At 39.5% G+C, this 18,008-nt stretch overlaps 3 protein-coding genes across 5 annotated transcripts in view; 2 read left to right on the forward strand and 1 right to left on the reverse strand.

Annotated features, from left to right (window-relative positions):
* LOC110018271 (DNA-directed RNA polymerase III subunit RPC8) overlaps nucleotides 1-2,642 on the reverse strand; it is a 53,617-nt gene extending 50,975 nt beyond the window's left edge. For all 3 annotated transcript variants that reach the window (XR_002293345.1, XR_002293344.1, XM_020715542.1), the window contains exon 1: nucleotides 2,280-2,642. The gene's annotated coding sequence lies outside the window, so the exon portion shown is untranslated. The remainder of the gene's footprint in view (nucleotides 1-2,279) is intronic.
* Nucleotides 2,643-5,664: 3,022 nt separating this feature from the next.
* Nucleotides 5,665-7,927, forward strand: LOC110018298 (scarecrow-like protein 9). Its single transcript, XM_020715568.1, has one exon. It carries the CDS (start codon nucleotides 5,939-5,941, stop codon nucleotides 7,823-7,825), a length of 1,887 nt encoding a protein of 628 aa, XP_020571227.1. The 5' UTR covers nucleotides 5,665-5,938; the 3' UTR covers nucleotides 7,826-7,927.
* A 3,963-nt stretch (nucleotides 7,928-11,890) lies between these two features.
* Nucleotides 11,891-13,120, forward strand: LOC110018275 (scarecrow-like protein 9). The gene has a single exon (XM_020715547.1). The coding sequence runs from the start codon at nucleotides 11,891-11,893 to the stop codon at nucleotides 13,118-13,120; it is 1,230 nt and encodes a 409-aa protein (XP_020571206.1).
* Nucleotides 13,121-18,008: the final 4,888 nt, after the last annotated feature.

Genomic DNA, 18,008 nt, shown 5'->3' on the forward strand with positions numbered 1-18,008 from the left:
CTCTTCCGAACCGATCGACATTACTTATAAGCACGCCACGAAAGTTTAAGAGGCGCAAGGGAAAAAGGGTCTTTTGCCGTGTCAAATCGCAGAAATAAAGTCACATCAAACACACATTGCAATATGCAAAGATTAGAAGTTTTTATTTTAGCAAAATATCAATATTTACATAGAAATTCCTCCAGTTACAACTCATCACCCGGAAAGGAAAAACTTCATAAAATCGTCGGTCACTGCCTCTGTCGGGACATAATCGAACTGAGACAATCATCAATACATCATTTCCCCACCTATCCTAACCCTCTCTACCCTTTCAATCTCAGATTGAAGTCTGGAAGCTGGAACTGCCTCTCAGATCACAGAAACCTCGACCCAGAGCGACACTTCTCCACTCTGGAGTACAAACTTCCTGGTGTGCAGTGCGATGACTTCCTCCTCTAGCCTTTCCAGTCGCTCGCTATGAAGATGAGTGTGATCAGCTTCCCGAGACAGCTTGACTCCTGCCTCACGAGTCTGAAGCCCAACAAAGCCGGATGCCTCAAACGCCCCCGCCGCTTTAGCCGAATCAACTGTCAGATTAGCAGTAGCATCTCCAAGACATCCTCCCAAATGTCTGGAACTTTCGGTGGATTCAAAATCCACATCAACCCTGCCATCACTACATTCTAAGGGAGGCAGGGTGTTAGTCCCCCCCCCCCCCCCCCCGACCTGATGGCAAATCCAATATTTGATTCAAATCAGAGGTGGAAAAAGATTGAACTCCCTCCCCAGTTTCCTATTCTACCGACGGGAGGGAGGCATCCACCTCCGGAGAGTCCTTTAGTAGAGGCCACTGCAACTGTAAGCTCTAGCCCCTATTCCTCCACCAACACAGGAAGGTCCCTTCAAAAGTTGATAGCTTTGTCGGCCTCCCCTTCGAATGAAGTACCATTGTTGCCCAGTGTTTCTTTACGGAAAATTTGCCCTATCTTGCTTGGGACCTCTTCGTACGACGATTGGACAGCAAGTCAAATGACCCTACTAAATCTACCAGGTCTCACTTCCACTGCAAGAGGATTCTCGGGACGCGTGTTTCAACGGGAAGCTTTTTGCCCGTAGCTTCATGGCCTAGACAACTTTCATTTAGGCATCATCACCGAACTTCGCTGATTTGGAGGGGAATTTGTTCTCCATGATCGCTGACAACAGATGAAGGAAGACAACTCGCACCAATAAAGGCCAAGAATATATAAGTTCTTCTCTCATTCTTTTTTATTTATAGGAATCGATACGCAAAACCCTTGAAGTTTTCATTTATTGGCTTTAAATAGTCATAAATATCAATATTTTTTAAAAATTTAAGATTCACTTGTGCTTATGATAGTTATCGCTATCAAAAAGCAAGAGAATCGAAGAACTTAAATATGTCATCAAAAATGTGTTGGCATGAATCTGAAAGAAATCTGACAGTTGACAAAAGAGATGACGTAGTATCCTGGGACCCACTAGAGACAATCCAAAATCTCAAGCCCAGTCAGTCAGCTCGTACAGGCCGAAAAAAGATAATTTCCAGACAAAAATAATCTAACCATTCTCCTGAAATTCCACTAGCACAATACTCCCGCAAACAATTCCAACAGCTTTCTCTCTAGCAAGGTCGGCGATCGAGCCAAATCGTTCGAGTCCGAAGCAACCGGCCAGAGTTTCCCGGCCCTTCTTTTCAAGCATAACCCTCAAGAAATTGCATAATCGGTAGGGTCTCCAGGTCTCCAACAAATGACCACCCAACCCCAAAAAGACCAAGTGGAGGAATCCATAAGCTTCTGGTCATATTCGGTCAGACGTCTGCTTGAAGTTCAAAAATATAATTGCACACACCTCATCTCTATAAATATGGGGTTTATTTCTTGAATAAAGGTTTCAAGGTTTTACTGTTCTATACTGTGTTTTTGCTCTCTTTATCCCCCTCTCTCTCGTTCTCCTTTTCGTGCTCTATTACTTGGGTGTGCCTCCCTGAAGATTTTCGATTCAACGGGCTGCTATTTCAAAGTGCAGCAATCATATGCTGATTATTAATCTAGAAAACTAAAAGGTTAAATATCATCAACTCCAATCAACATATAACCCCTAATAATGTATGTTTAAATTAACCTCTAAAGTATATTAATCACATTATCTTTTGCTAATTGCAACAATACCTTACATATATTAGACAGTATTACAGGAAATAGTAATTTTGGATTTAGGGTTTACTTTAGCTTCAAACGCAGAGAAGAATGAGGGTGACGCCTAGAGCCTACCTCTTTCCTCGACAACCTTTTCGCCGGAAAAAATCTCGCCCGCCAGCCGCAGCAACGCTCCCTTTGCGATTCCGAAGTACAAGGAAGATATTGGATGTGATAAAGAAAAGTACGATAGGCCGGTGAAAGATTGTGAAGAAGACGGAACCTGGGGCGTGATCTACCGCACGAATCGCCGGAGCAGCAGCGACCGACGACGGAAGAAAATCCACACGACCCGCAGCTTTGTGGACTCACGCGCAGCCCCTCCCGCTCTCCCTCAGTCTCGATACCGACAACCGCGGAAGAAGAAGATCTCCCGCGCAGCCGCTACTAGTAGGGCGACTCGAACCACCGTTAAGTTTAGGCCCGTTTGCGGCAGCTTATTTGGTTGAACTGTTTTTTTGAAAACGCACATGCTGAGGCAGCTTTTTATCAGCAATCTTGTTTTTCCAAAAAAAATTAAAATAAAAATTTATAATATCAACACATTATCTTATTAACAAATTATTTTTAATAAGAAATTATTCAATAAATTGCAACTACCCAAACAAACTCTTAAGGTCCGTTTGGGGCAGCTTGTGCGTTTCAGGATAAACTGCTTATCCTGAAACGCGGCCCGCGGGCCAGCCGCAAGGGTAGGGTCGGCCGCGGCCTGCGTTTCGTGTTAAAACTCATACGCAGTTTCGGATAAGCTGGTGAAAAGCACGAACCAAACGGTAAGGCGGTGTTTTGAAAACGCCGCCCACACTTATAAGCTGCCCCAAACGGACCCTTAGACGTAGGTTATTTTAAGATTAAAGTTATATATAAAAAAATGTAAATATTTTTTTTGCGAAGATTTATATACATACCACTCAATTCTTATGTATTTATATTTCTTACTTTAAAAAATTTAATTTTTTTATTACAAACTTGAGATATATTTCACTTTTCCACTTATTTATAATAAAAATTTGTAGTATTTTTAATGTTATTAATGGGTTTCATTTATAATATTTGAGGAGTGGTGTTTAGATAAGTTAAACTAAAAATGCTTCATCGAATGGCTCATTTTAATTTCATTAATTATGACGTATTCTTTGAATAGTTATGAAAAACGACGACGATAAAGCGAAAAATTGAATGAGAAAAAATTGGACGCAGAAAAACACCAGAGCGATACACAGATTTACGTGGTTCGGCAAATTTGCCTACGTCCACGGAGCTGCAGAGGATTTTTTTCTTCGAGGAATTACACTATTAAGTGCCTCGACGTTTACAATAAAATCTCTATTTTCTTCTCTCCATTCTTCTCTCTCTTCCTCTATTTCTCTTAGCTCTCAAGATGATTTGGCTTGGTCTTGCTTGGTTTTGCTTGGCTTGCATTTCCTTTAAACCAAAAGAGACTATTTATAGAAACCATGAGAGTTGTAGGTGGCAGGTAGGTGGGTGTGGTAGGTGAGCGATATGTGAGATACTTAATTAAGAAACTAATTAAATTCGGTGGACTGAGTCTCCACATTACCCAACGTTGTATGAGTTTTTAGTAGCCTTAGAATTGAGTCGTCATAGCCTTATTGATTTCTTTTCATTGAGAAGCTTGATTTGACGATGAACAATCCGCATTGGTATATCATTTGATTGTCCAATTAATATTTTAAAGCTTCTAATTCTATTTTAAGTGTTTGATTTGAGCTTATTTGGACTAATTATGAATCACATTTTACATTGATGGATACGTTTTATCGTGATAATCAATTCGGCTGTAAGTTAGTTTAAGAAAAATTTCAACACATTACCATAAGATTCCGATAAGCCGGATTTTGATGATGTCACAAATATCTTACCACATTTAGTTAAATTATAAATTAATTTAATTTATATATTTTTTAGATATGATTTAATCCTTTCAATCACGTTGGATAAAAAGTTTGAGTCAACTATTTTAATTAAATTTCATTCAATATATATTTCAATTTATTAAATTTATTTAAAATGTATTAAACGAAATTTTTAATTAGTTATTTGTACATTTTTTGCTCGGATAAAAATAAATTCAATGGTTTAAAAATCAAATTTTTTCTAAAAGGTGAATATGGGTGAAGCCGGCCATGAATAGGAGCCCACGCTAATTAATTGTATTTATGAAATACAAATATGCTAAATACAATACTTGATACATCATCAAAAAATAATATCATGCATGAATCTCAAAATCTTTTGTGCAAGGAAAAATTCCGAACACAAATTCATGATCATCCAAGCTCCACTTTTATCAAACTTATAGTCAAATTGATGTCTAAACAAGGCAAGCCCAGTGAATCTACAAATGGCCAAGCACGAATCTGATCAAGCCGTTTAAGGGGATATGAAGATCAAGCAAAGTCCGATTGGGTACAAGGCAAGTCCGATCAAGCCTAGATAATGTTTTTTAAGCACACTTAAAACCTTTGGATGATCAATTGAATGGTGAAATGAATTTCAAATCTTAAAAACTTGTAGTCAAATCGAGTGTCTTGTCAAGCCGAAACCAACGAGGCCAAGATCACTCGATTATGATATCATTAAGGCATCAAACACCATTGAATATCATTCGATCAAATAAATTGCTTCGGACCGTTCGATTGTGTGATCTAGCTTCATTTAATATTTTACAAAAGGTTGTCACTCGCAAAATCTATAAATAGATAAACATCTCCTTCATGAAAAATGACTTAGAACTTAGTCTGAAGAAGAAAGTTGAATGAGCTCCAAGCTATTGAGCGTTATTAAGCCCCACCATTGTCAGACCACTGTCGATAGGCTGCCGCCACTACCGGCTCCCCGCTGCCCCGGCACCCACGGCGCCAGTCACCAACGTCGAGCTATCACTGTTAAGTCACTGTCATTGCTGAACCACCACCGCCATTTCCCAACCACTGTCGATTGGCAACCGCCACCACCAGACCATATTTGACGCTTCTTGGCCACAACTGGACCCTCATTGTCTGGCCATCGCCATCAAGCTGTTGTTACCATCAGACCATCGTTGTTGGGCCACCGCCGACGTCGGATCACCACTCACCAATCATCTCCATCTAGGAGTTCCCACCATTAGACCACGTTGTTCAGCCAATAAGTTATATCAATTAAGTGTGATTAGGATAAACAAGCCGCTGTCTTTTTTAACATTTGCCAAACTTATTTTAAAATATGGAAGTTCTTCGTGGAATTATGGAAAAAGGGGGCATATATTTTATAAAAATATTTTAATTTAGAAAAAAAGGAGATAACTCAAATATAAAAGAAAAAATATGTTTGTAATCTTACAAAAGTATGGACTGCCAAAAACCTGTAGATCAGTTGACCAATCACTAACCGCCGCCGATCTATCACTGGAAGCAGCCGGTAACAACTGAACGGTCTCCGGTTGCTGGACGTCCCCAGCCGCCACTTACATCTGCTTAGCTTACCTCAGCCGGCAATGGTGTATCACCCTGGCCACTTTCCCTTCATCTTATATAGAGATGATTCATCAGCAAATATATCTTCCCTCTCGCGGGACTCCATTGAATCCCCAAGAGCTTAAAAATCTCTCCTTTTTCGTGTTTATTATTATTATTTTTTAATTTATGACATACATGTCGAAGAATTTTGTCGGGCGGCCATGAACGAACAGATTAGCTTCTTCAAGTTCCCTGTGTCAAAATCTCTGAGCAATGAAAGGGAATCCCAGAAAAAGCTCCCAGATTTTCTCGGACGAGGTACTGGATTACATCAAACAGTTGTTTATGGAGGAAGACGTCGACGTGCTTCAGAGTCATCCAGAACTGGAGGCCACCGAGAAACCCTTTTACGAGCTCATCGGTGAAAAATACCCTCCTTCGCCGGATCGATCACCACCGGAGAGCTCCGGCGAGAATCGTAGTTGTAACACAATCAGCGATGGCATCGATTTCTTTCAGTCCAACTCTGAGTTCGCTTGGTATCGAAATTGTGACATTTCCCCCTCCCATCCGTCTTTAGGGCTTCAAGAAGACCAATTTACCAATCTGTTCTTCAGATATCTCCCAACATCTGAGTTCCATAAGGGAGTCGAAGAAGCTAAGAAGTTCCTCCCAAATGAAAACAACTTGGCCATCCACCATTTTGCACAAGCAGATCTCACCTTGCAACGGGAGCCAATCGAAGGAGCTAGGAGGAAGCAGAATCGTTCTTCCGACGAATGGACCAACGAAGAGGCGAGAAGAAGCAAGCAGTCTGCCTCTTTCTCTGAAGAACCGACGGTTCCATCGGAGATTTTAGACGAACTCCTCCTCTGCTCCGGCGATAAATTTCCCAAAATCGTGAAAGCGATAAGAAAGGATTTTTACAAAGAAGCAAGCTTGAATTCCCAAAACACCGAGCCAAAAGAACTCGGCACTCGCCGAAAATCTTCCAAGACGAAGCAACCAAAGAAGACGGAGGACGCGGAGGAGGCCGATATCCAAACTCTTCTCCTCCTCTGTGCACAGACAGCGGCCAATTACGACAGCCGGAGAGCCTATGAACTACTGAAGCAAATCCGGCAGCATTCATCTCCTCATGGTGACGCCTCTCAGAGACTTGCTCATTACTTTGCCGACGGCCTCGAGGCCCGTCTCTCCGGAACTGGAAGCGAGCTCCACCATTCCGTTGCATTCAATCAAAAAACACTGAAGGACGCATTGAGCGCCTACAAACTCTACCTCGCAAGCTGCCCTTTTAAGAAGATCTCCTACCACTTCGCAAACCAAACTATCTTAGACACAATTCAGAACGCAGACAGAGTCCACATATTGGATTTCGGCATCTACTTCGGCTTCCAGTGGCCAGTTTTCTTAAAGCTTCTGTCTTTAAGGTCCGGCGGGCCGCCAAAGCTCCGCATCACCGGCATCGACATTCCTCAGCCCGGCTTCCGCCCTACAAAGATGATAGAGGAAACAGGGCGTCGGCTGACAGATTATGCAGAGCGATTCGGTGTTCCATTTGAGTACCACGGCATCGCAGCTAAGTTCGACGAGATCAATGTCGAGGAGCTTTCTATAGACGAAGAAGAGATGCTGGTTGCGAATTGTTTGTTTCGGTTGCATAGTCCGGCGGATGAAACCGTATTCGAAGAATGCCCGAGGGATAAGGTGCTCAACACCATTAGAAAACTGAACCCAGCTGTGTTTGTGAATGTTGTTCTGAATGGAACCTATGGCGCTCCATTGTTCATGACCAGGGTTCGAGAGGCACTGTATCATTTTTCTGCTGTGTTCGACATGATTGATGCGACTACGATAAGGGAGAGCGAGACGAGGCTGATGGTGGAGAGGGATCTGTATGGGCGGCTGCTGATCAACGCCATCTCGTGTGAGGGATTGGAGAGGGAGAGACCGGAGACATACAGGCAGTGGCAAGTGAGGTGCTTGAGGGCAGGGTTTGGAATGGCGCCGAACAGCAGACGGTTTGTGAAGAAAGTGAAGGATGGAGTGAGATCAATCTACCACGAGGATTTCTGCATCGATGAAGATGATCGATGGCTGCTTGTAGGATGGAAAGGCCGCATCTTGTACGCTCTCTCTGCTTGGAAACCTTCTTAATTGTATCGTCAGTTCGTCACCACCTAAAATTTATACAAATGTGATTTACTTTGCTAGTTTTGTTGTTATGTATTTTCTTATTCATTTTTGAAATATAATAAGAGCATGAAAATCTGAAATGATAATGATGTGTACATGGATTTAGATACATCCCACATAATTTTTATTTATATTCGTGTCTAATGTTTAACATTTGATATTTACTTGAATAATATTTAAATCGCTAACATCATATCAAAAATATCAATAATATTAATTTTGTAAAGTGAAATGCAACTTGTCTGCATATATTTTTATGTGATTATGACACTAAAGTATTATATATATATATATAAATATCAAAATATAGGTGTTTTATATTATTGAATCCAAATTTAGATGTTTTATATTATTGAATCCAAAATTGTTGTGGTAAGGAGAGAGAAATGTACAAAGAGATGGGATATTTTAATGCTTCTCTATTTATAAAGGCTATGAATAGTGTGAAATGATAAATACATCCCTTATCTTTTTTAATTAATTGACTCCCAATTGATCGACTTCATGCCATGCAATTGTTGAATATATGGTGAATCGTCCTCTTGTCTATTGGCCTCTATCTGAGTGGTCTTCGAGTTGGTCAACATTTGATTTGGCCGGCTTCTGTGTCAGTTTACCCTTGTTCGGGACCCTTTTGAAAGGTTTGGCTGATCCTACCTTAGCTACTATTTGTTCTGGCATATATGTCTTATCCCCTCCCATTCAATGGATAGCTCACAAATGACATTACTATGTCTCGAGGTACTCTATTTATTCTTGTATGGTTGTACAATGTGCTCTTAAACTATTAATGCTCTCTTATTTAGGCACATTCAATATACTACTAAGTGCTCTCTCGGTTATATGGAAGATGAATTAGAGTGTGTGTGGGGCAGCTTGTGTTTATCCAAATAAATCTCTTATATGAAAACACGGGCCATGGGATTCAACCCGCGCTCCACGTGTAGTATAAAAAATTAACTACATTTTCGGATAAGCTGCTCAAATACAATTTTCAATGACGGATATGGTGAGGTGACGTTTAAAAAATGCCAACATAGCGGATAAGTTGCCCAAATAACGGAGCCTTAGTTAATCACCCATGCTTCTCGTTCTCTTTCTCTAATGCCATCCTCAAAAGGATAGCTGCCAATGACTGATATCATTCCCTTTAGCCTGGCTCTGTTACATATTTTGGAATGCGTATAATCCATGACCAACTGCTGTAGAAGAAAAAAAATATATTTCCTAGCCATACAATGCATTGTTTATCATATTTTTAAAGAAAAAAATAGCAGGAGTTTGGTAATGGAATAGACGGGCTTTGCCCTCAAAACTAAGCAGTTTTATGTGCTAAAATCATAGAAAACTCCACAAACAAATTCACATTCACAAAAATGCAATAAAACAAAAATTTTTCATAGCATAAAAATAAGAAAGCGTAAAATTTTTGAATTTTGTATATACACAACAAATAAGAAGGCTTCAACTAATATTTTCCTATAAATGAAAATTTAACAACGACAACAATGCCAAAAAGTTTATTTCCGAAATGCTGTAAAACAACGACAATATCACAAATATACATGTCAATCAAGTAATACACGTATCATGAGTCCATATTTTCATCCCATAAAATAATTTAACTTTTCAAAAAAATGAAAAGTTCTAATTTATTGTTTTTAAGTCTAGCCAGAAATATTCAATTTTTTTGGTATTTGAAAGTTGTTATTCCTGGTTTTCAAATAATTAAAACCTATTAAGTTTTATGGTTTTAAAAGTGAGGAAAACTCCATTAAATTTAACCTAGCAATTTAGAGTTATCTATTTGACTCTAATGTTGTTGACAACTAGGAACAAAAATATTCTTTGGCTACTTCTGCGGACTTAAAAATATTAGTGTTTTATATTACAGCCAGCTCTTTAGCCATGCAAAAACTCTCATGTTCATGTGTTTCCCTACTTATTTTGTTTTAAATAAGTGTATGTTAACCTAATTTTTCCACTAGTCTACTTCAATAGTACTAATCACAACATATTTTAACATCATAAATGATCAATTTTTGAATGAAGCACAAACAAAATGGTAACATATCAACATTCTACAACCAATAAATCAATCACACTATAAGGATAGTTCTGACATCATTGATTACCAACTCAAGGGGTTGAAAAATTTAGCTACTATTCATTTGAAAGAAACATAACAAACAATCCATTTTAAAACCAAAGAAGATACAAGTTAAGAAAATCTCACCAAGATGCTCTACTGAATTACAAGTGTTTATAACGAATCAAGTGTGATTTTCCTCTTTGAATACACAATACACTCAATCTCACTCACCCACACTTGATCACACTCAGAAGAAAACCGACTCACACCCAAAACATTCCTATATATTCCTCCTTTGAAGAGCTTCAACTACTTTCGAGTATTCTCTGGCAAGTGGCAACACCTTTTGATGTCGCATGCCCTCTGCTATTCCTTTTCAGTCTCTTCTCCTCCAAAATCCTCACACTTATTTGTAATAGCCCAATTTAAATCCTTAGAGGTGAAACAATGTGAATTGAGATATTTGAACTGTATTCTTGTGCATATGGGCATATGCTTCTTTTCTTTTAGGTCTCTTCTTTTATCTTAATATATTTTTCACTTTATTCCCGTCGTTCTTCACAACAATTAGGTGTGTAATGCGTAGGTACATATTATGCACCTGATAAATGTTAGTAGGAATAAGATGATTCATGCGATCGAGGGGCACAATTGATGAGAACGATGACCAAAATCATTAGATTTGAGGGTGAATTAGGAAGAAAATATTAAGTTCAATTAATACATCTACAATGTGATATATGCCGACGTTGGACTTGGTATTTTATCTAATGTGAGAGATAACAAGAAAAGAAAATTTCGGCGAGTAATAGGTAGCATAGCTTTTTAAGTTTTTTAATGGTTTTATTAGTCACTCTTAATTTAAAAAATTAATTTGATTTAATTTTGAAATTCCATGCCGGTGACCGGAGAATCGGCTTTCGCAGGTTCCCAGAATTCGCTAACAAACAACTCCACTAGTAATATAGGACGAGATCACGATCCCCGGAGAATCATAGTATCTTAGCTCGGTTCTGAGACAAAACACAGAGCTAATCCACTTCTCCTCTTCCACTTGATTTTCTAGGGTTTATTTCCGTTCCTTACAGCGCGCCATAGCTTGAAGATCCCGGATGTCCCTGTAAGCTCACAGTAATCGGCTTTGCGGCGGGTATGTCGAAGGATTTGATTGTTGCATATGATTTTAGTTATGGCGATTTCTCTTTCTACGAGCCGAATAACTTCGCTGAATCCCCTGTTTTTAGTTCTCAGAGCCATGAGAGAGTATTCCATGACCGCTCTGAGCTTTTTTCTAATCTAGTGCTTGATTACATCAACCAGATGCTCTTAGAGGAAGACTTGGACGACAAGTACGACACGCTTCAGAGCCATCCGGATCTCGAAGCCACCGAGAAACCTTTTTATGAGCTCATAGGTGAGAAGTAACCTTCTTCGCCGAATCAATTGCTTCTGCACTCTAGTCCAACCTCTGCGAGTCCCGACAACAACCTGTGCCGGAACTCGAGCAACAGTAGCGTCCAGTCGTTTCAGGATAACTCCGAATTTCCTGAGTACCAAAATTACCAGATTCTGCTTTCTGATTTGTTCTCTTCTCGTAGCTCGGTTAATGGTGGTGAGAGCGATATTTTGTTCCAAACCGTCCCCATTTTCGAGTTTGAGAAGGGAATCGAATAAGCGAAAAGGTTCCTCCCAAGTGAAGATAAGCTGGCCCTCAAAGTCAGAGGAATAGATCTGAGCTTTCTGCAAGACCCCGTCGAAGAAGTAAGAAGTCAGAAGAGTCATCATCGGGATGAATCAGGCTACGAAGATCAAGGAGAATCAAACCGTCAGCTGTCTTCTACGAAGAGCCGGTTATTCCCTCGGAGTTGTTCGACGATGTACTGCTCTGCAGCTGCGAAAGGTTTTCCCAAGTCGTGAATGTGATTCGTGAGAAGATGTTCAAAGAAGCTGGAACTGATTCCAAAAATTCCAACCCCAATGAATCTGACGTTCATCGAAAGTCTAGTTGGAAGAAGCAACAAAAAGAAGTAGTGGATTTCAATACTCTTCTTGTCCACTGTGCACAAACCTATGCCAGCGGCGACAAACCTAGAGCCTGCGAGCTACTGAAGCAAATCAGCCAGCATTCTTCTCCTTATGGCGATGCCTCCCAGAGGCTTGCCCACTACTTCGCAAACGGCCTCAAGGCCCGTCTCGCCGGAACTGGCAGTGAGGTCTACCATTCCCTTGTATCTAAGCGCAGGACGGTCAGCGATATGTTAAAGGCCTACCAACTTTACCTCGCCTGCTTCCCTTTCAAGAAGATCACCTACCACTTAACAAATCAAACCATTTTAGACACAATTCAGCATGCAACTAGAGTCCACATATTGGATTTCGGCATAGACTTCGGTTTCCAATGGCCAAGCTTTATAAAGCAGCTTTCCGACCGCCCCGACGAACCCCCAAAGCTTCGAATCACAGGCATTGAAATCCCTGAACCCGACTTCGGTCCGACCGAGAGGATTCAGGAGACTGGCCGTCGGTTAGCCAAATTCGTAGAGAGATTCGGTGTCCCCTTCGAGTACCACGTAGTGGCAGCCATGTTCGATGAGGTTAGGGTTGAGGATCTCCACATTGAAGAAGATGAGTTGCTAGTTGTAAATTGTTTGTTTCGCCTGCATGACCCAGCTGATGAAACAGTAACGGAACACTGCCCCAGGGACAAGGTGCTGAACACCATTAGAGAACTGAATCCAGCCATGTTTGTGAACGTGGTGGTGAATGGAACCTATGGTGCCCCATTCTTCATGAGCAGCTTTCACGAGGCAATGTATTACTTCTCGGCGGTTTTCGACATGCTGGACTCCACGGCGCCAAGGGAGAACGAGCAGAGGATGTTGGTTGAGAGGGATCTGTATCGAAAGCGACTGATCAATGTGATCTCTTGTGAGGGACTGGAGAGGGAGAGGCCGGAGACTTACAAGCAGTGGCAGGTGAGGATTTTGAGGGCTGGGTTTGAGCAGTTAAGCATAAGCAAGGAACTTGTAAAGAAGGCCAGGGCGGGGGTAAAAACTTTCTACCATAAGGATTTTAACATGGATGAAGATGGTAAATGGATGCTTGAAGGATGGAAAGGTCGCATCTTTTATGGCCTCTCTACTTGGAAACCTACATGTTTTTGATTTGGATGGATCAAAATGTTAGTGTATGTGTATGCATGGTGTTAGGATTAAAGCTCATCTAGCAAACTATGAACTAGCTTGTAGGGTTTGGGAAGGCTTAACTTTGAATTTTTTGTAGTGTGAGGTGATGGAGATAAATGTGGTGGATTTAAGGGATTTGTAATTTTTAATATGCTAATGTGTTTTATTGTGAAAAGGGAATAATTTCTTTGTTGAAAACACATTTGTTGTTTGTAAATATTGAATCCAAAAGTGCTCACCTTCAATTGTCATGAAGGCCGATTACTACCCTGCGGGAGCTTCTCCTTGCGCATTCTGTCGATCGTTCAAACATAGTGTTTCTCTTGCCAATATTTTGCCAAAAGGTATCGTCGAAGGTTATGTTTGATTGTCATTTTCTTCCTGAGCCGTTAATCTACTTTAAAATTTGTGTTGACATATTTTTATATCTACATATTCAATTCTCTGATTTTCTTGTTTCTCGGAAGCTTTAAAGTGCATGAAGATAAGATAATATTTTTAACACATGAAATAATTAAATGATATTATTAAACAATAATGGATTTCCCTAGATTTTTGTGCCCAGATCATTATAAAAAGACTGGGGCAAGGGAGCTTTGCATCGTCTCACTCTCTTCTAGCTCATTTGTCTCATGTCCTTCACTTTCGTGTTTTTCTTGATGTCTGAAGAAGGAGCGTCACCTTCCGATAAGAGTGTCATCCTCAAAGCCATGAGTGATATGTGGATGTAGACCCGTAAATTGGGCATGCAACGTATACTGACAGGTGAAGTATCCGCAGAAGGAGTGATGAGTAGGAAGAGAACTGTGCCTAAACCAGGAGCCGACAGTCGTGAGAGTCGATTTGATTCTTTCGTTTTTCTTGTGGGCTCCCCTCAGGAGAGGGCTGTAGAATAGGCTAGAGGGCGTTCTGACGATCATCCTATGGGAAACTTGCTAGGGGTGAGTGTTCCTGCTGCAGGAGAGAATTGTCTTTCCAGGTGGTTGCGATGGTCACGGTTCCTCAAAGAGTCCTAATGGGACGACGGTTGAGGCTGAGACATGTCTTTGATTGACTACGAGTGATACTTTTTCTGAAGGTGGATGACAAGGGAAAGTCGGTGAGGATATTTTCTTACACCACATTTGAATTGGGGCTGATTCTTGTTATGTAGCTTGAATAGCCTTTTGCATCTATTTTTTCAACAACTTATGTCCTGGCTGTCGATTATGTATCGCTAGATGCTAACATTGGTTTTGAGGATGACGCAACGACTGTAGACCAGGTTATGGTCAAGGAAGTGAATACGGGATAGGTTGTTGCGGGGGTAGGATATGGCAGAACTGAGTACATCAGAGCAAGGTGCTAAGCGAGATGCAAGGATCATGGTGCTTAAAGGTAGGGTGTTGAAGGATAGGGTGTTGGAGGCTAGGATGCAGGTCATTTGGTTTTTTTCTTATGCTTCGAGAGAGGAGGAGGCGACCGGGAGCCGCCGTGTGTCCTCTAACTTCATATTTCGCTGCCTTGCTGAGATGGAGGAGTGTTTTCTTCGTTTTATGGGGTATCCTCGAGGAGATGGTGACAAATAATTATTGAGGTTCTTTAGAGAGGCGACCAAGTGGAGAGGAAAGTTGTTTCACTGTGCGAGGAGCTTGCGGTTTTTTGCGGGGAGGGGGGTGGGGGTGCAATCTTTACGAAGTGATGCGTCTGTATTTGAAACTGTTGGTCATTAGAAAGACTGTTCCCGCTCAGCCTAGGGATAGCCAAAATGACATTTTCAGGTTGGGCGGCAAGTTTATGTATGAAGACCGAGAACCGATTCAATTGATGAAGGTTGTCGATAGTATGGTAATCTTTAACTCGATCGATATATAGTCTGAAAGAGTGCTGCCATCGATCGTTTTGAAGCTTTTTTTTCTGTCCTGTGAGAGGTTCTCCTAGCATCTTGTGTTGATCGTTCAAGCAATGCACTTTTCTTGTCAATATTAAGCTAAAAACGATTGTCGAAGGTTATGTTTGATTATCCACATCTTCTTGAGCCGTTCATCTGCTTTGAAATTCGTACAAACATATTTTTTTAATGTACAGTAATGTAATTTCTTTTCCAAAGAACTTTTGGTTATATTTTCAGTAACAATTTAAATCAGGAAAAGTCAAGTTGAAACACAAATTTCTATTATACATTTGTGGTGGATTGTTGACCTAACATAGTTTGAACCTTTTAATTTAAGCTCTAGTTACATCAGGAAATATTGATTTGCAATATTATTGTACATTGTTGTAATAATGTACAATATTGTTATCCACGGAGTTTGCATGCACACAGACTTCACACAATAATTTTTCATAGCTTTGAGTTGGTCATATTATATCTTAAAAATATATTAATTTTGGAATGCACTCCACTTCTCAACATTAAGTGAAACTAGGTTTTTGTTGGAACAAACTAATTTATATCAAGATTGTCGTCTTCTATTATCAATATTTTCTTGAGACGATTGTTCATCTCTATGCTTCTTCTAGTGATATGTTCAAATGAGTCCAGGAGAAACAACACGACCACACACAAATCCAGAGAAGTTCGCTTAAGAAGTTAAACCTATACAAATAATGTTTCTTGAAGAACACAGACTTCACCGTCACATACGAAACATCAAAATCTTCCAAATGAGCAATTAGAAGTTGATTCAACAAATTCTAACAAAAGCGATAGACTAAAAACACGATTCATACAAAGCAAGATAGAATTGCCATGATAGCCTCCAAAATGGTTTAGAACTTTCTCTTGATTGCAAAATGGACAAAATTTTGATGCATTTGAAATACTTGGAGCAACCCAAATTGACATCTATTATACATGCCTAAAAGTTATCATCTGCGGACCATGTCACGTAAGCTGCCAGTCTGAACCATCATCCAGACATACGGTCGCCGCACATAATAATTTCTCTTGAAAAAGGCCTATGATATGGAATTTGAAATGACAATTTTTAGAGGAATAATTATATATATTCACCACCAGCAAATAAATTAACCGGTAGAATTATTATCTTAGTTATATACATGCACTCAGAAGTGTTGACGGTCTTGATGAAGTCAGGTGACATGATGAGCTCTAGGTACATTGAACCTGGGCCTCCTCCAGTCGGTCCTCACCTCACGTGACAAAATTGAACAACATATCTGACCATATCATATAGAAATTAAGAGTGCTCCTTATATAAAATCCCTAATTCTACAGAAATATCCCAACACAATCTTTTTGTCTATAACAAGTGGTTTGTGTGATGTAATAGATTGGGATTTTTTAATAGGCAAATTTACATACTTACCACACAATTTTTATGTATTTGCATATCTCACATCTAAATTTACATATATATGTATATTAATAGGGGTGTAAACGAGCCGAACACAAGCGAGCCCAGACTCAGCTCTTGTTTGGCTCGTTCATATTTCGAGCTTAAAATGTGTATTCCTGTTCGGCTCGTTTGCTTAGCGAGCCGAACACGAGTCGTTCACGTCGTTCACGAACAAAGAGTCGTTTTAACACCCCTAATCACGAAGCCACAAGATTTAAGGATTAAGACAAGATTTAAAAGTTATTATTTATATTAAAATATCATTTGAATCTAATTTAATAATTTTTATTCTATTTTCTTAATTAATACTTTTAATTGATTATAAATCTTTGTAGCCTTGTGGTCAATTAATTTTTATAAAATTACTACGCAACAATACATATATGAGTAGTATTTCGAGCCAAAATGAGCCGAACATAAAATAATAAATTTTTGTTCGTATTCGACTCATTAACTTAACGAACGAACTGAACACGAGCTGTTCACGAACAACGAATCATTTTAACAGCCCTATGTACATATGATATTTTGAAAAACATCTAAATTTTGTATTACATTTCGGCCGCTCTAATTTGTCGTATCACATAAAAATACAATTTTTTGAAAACTTCTAAAAAGTGAAATTCACAATTTCAATGCATGGACAAGATGGTATGTATGTAAAAATTGAAGCTTAAATATTAGATATGTAAATATGTAGCAATTGATTGGTATGTAAGTAAATATGGAAGGGTGTTTTGCCCGAAGCTTGCATTCCAAGCAACTGCAGGTTACCGGCGGCCGCAGGTTGACTATAGGTGGAACGGGTCAACCGTTTGAATAATAATTTTGATGTACGGTGAGGAATAAATTTAGATAAAAAATGAGATTAATTTAGTACATGCCACATGGAGCAAATTTTGTAATGTTCTTCTGTTTCCTGGAATCAAGCGTAGTATTATTCTTCTTTATTTTTATTTATTATTATTATTATTATTTATTATTATTATTATTATTATTTTATGTGCATATAAGAATATGTCGGCATGAATTTCTAAATTTAAAAATGATCCAGGAGGATGATATTGACGATATGACATATCATAGAAGTTGACATCTTGAATTGGTTGTTAGCAAGAGAGTCAAATTGTCTGAATGATTGGTGAAAAGTGCTAGAAGATATTTCGCAGGGTGGGTATCGGTGCTCATAACGATTGATAGGAGTCTTTCTTTCGGATTAGATATTGATTGAGTCAAGGGTTACCAGACGATCGACAACTCTTATATATTGAATTAGTCAATGGTCTTATTATATGCAAATAACGCAGTAATTACTAAAAAGTCTCATTAAAAAATTCATAATGAGGGGGCTAGAATGTATTTATGTGATGCTCAGACCTATGCCAATAAATGGGGGTCTATATAATGAATAAGAGAAACACATTTTACCGTCCCATTATGTGCTCGCTCTTTCTCATCACTTCCTGGAAACATGATGTCAACAATAATTTGAGCCCAATAACAACAATTGGAAGAGTCCAGTTAGA

The sequence above is a fragment of the Phalaenopsis equestris genome, unplaced genomic scaffold (genome assembly GCF_001263595.1).
Source record: "Phalaenopsis equestris unplaced genomic scaffold, ASM126359v1 Scaffold000006, whole genome shotgun sequence".
Lineage (NCBI taxonomy): Eukaryota > Viridiplantae > Streptophyta > Magnoliopsida > Asparagales > Orchidaceae > Phalaenopsis > Phalaenopsis equestris.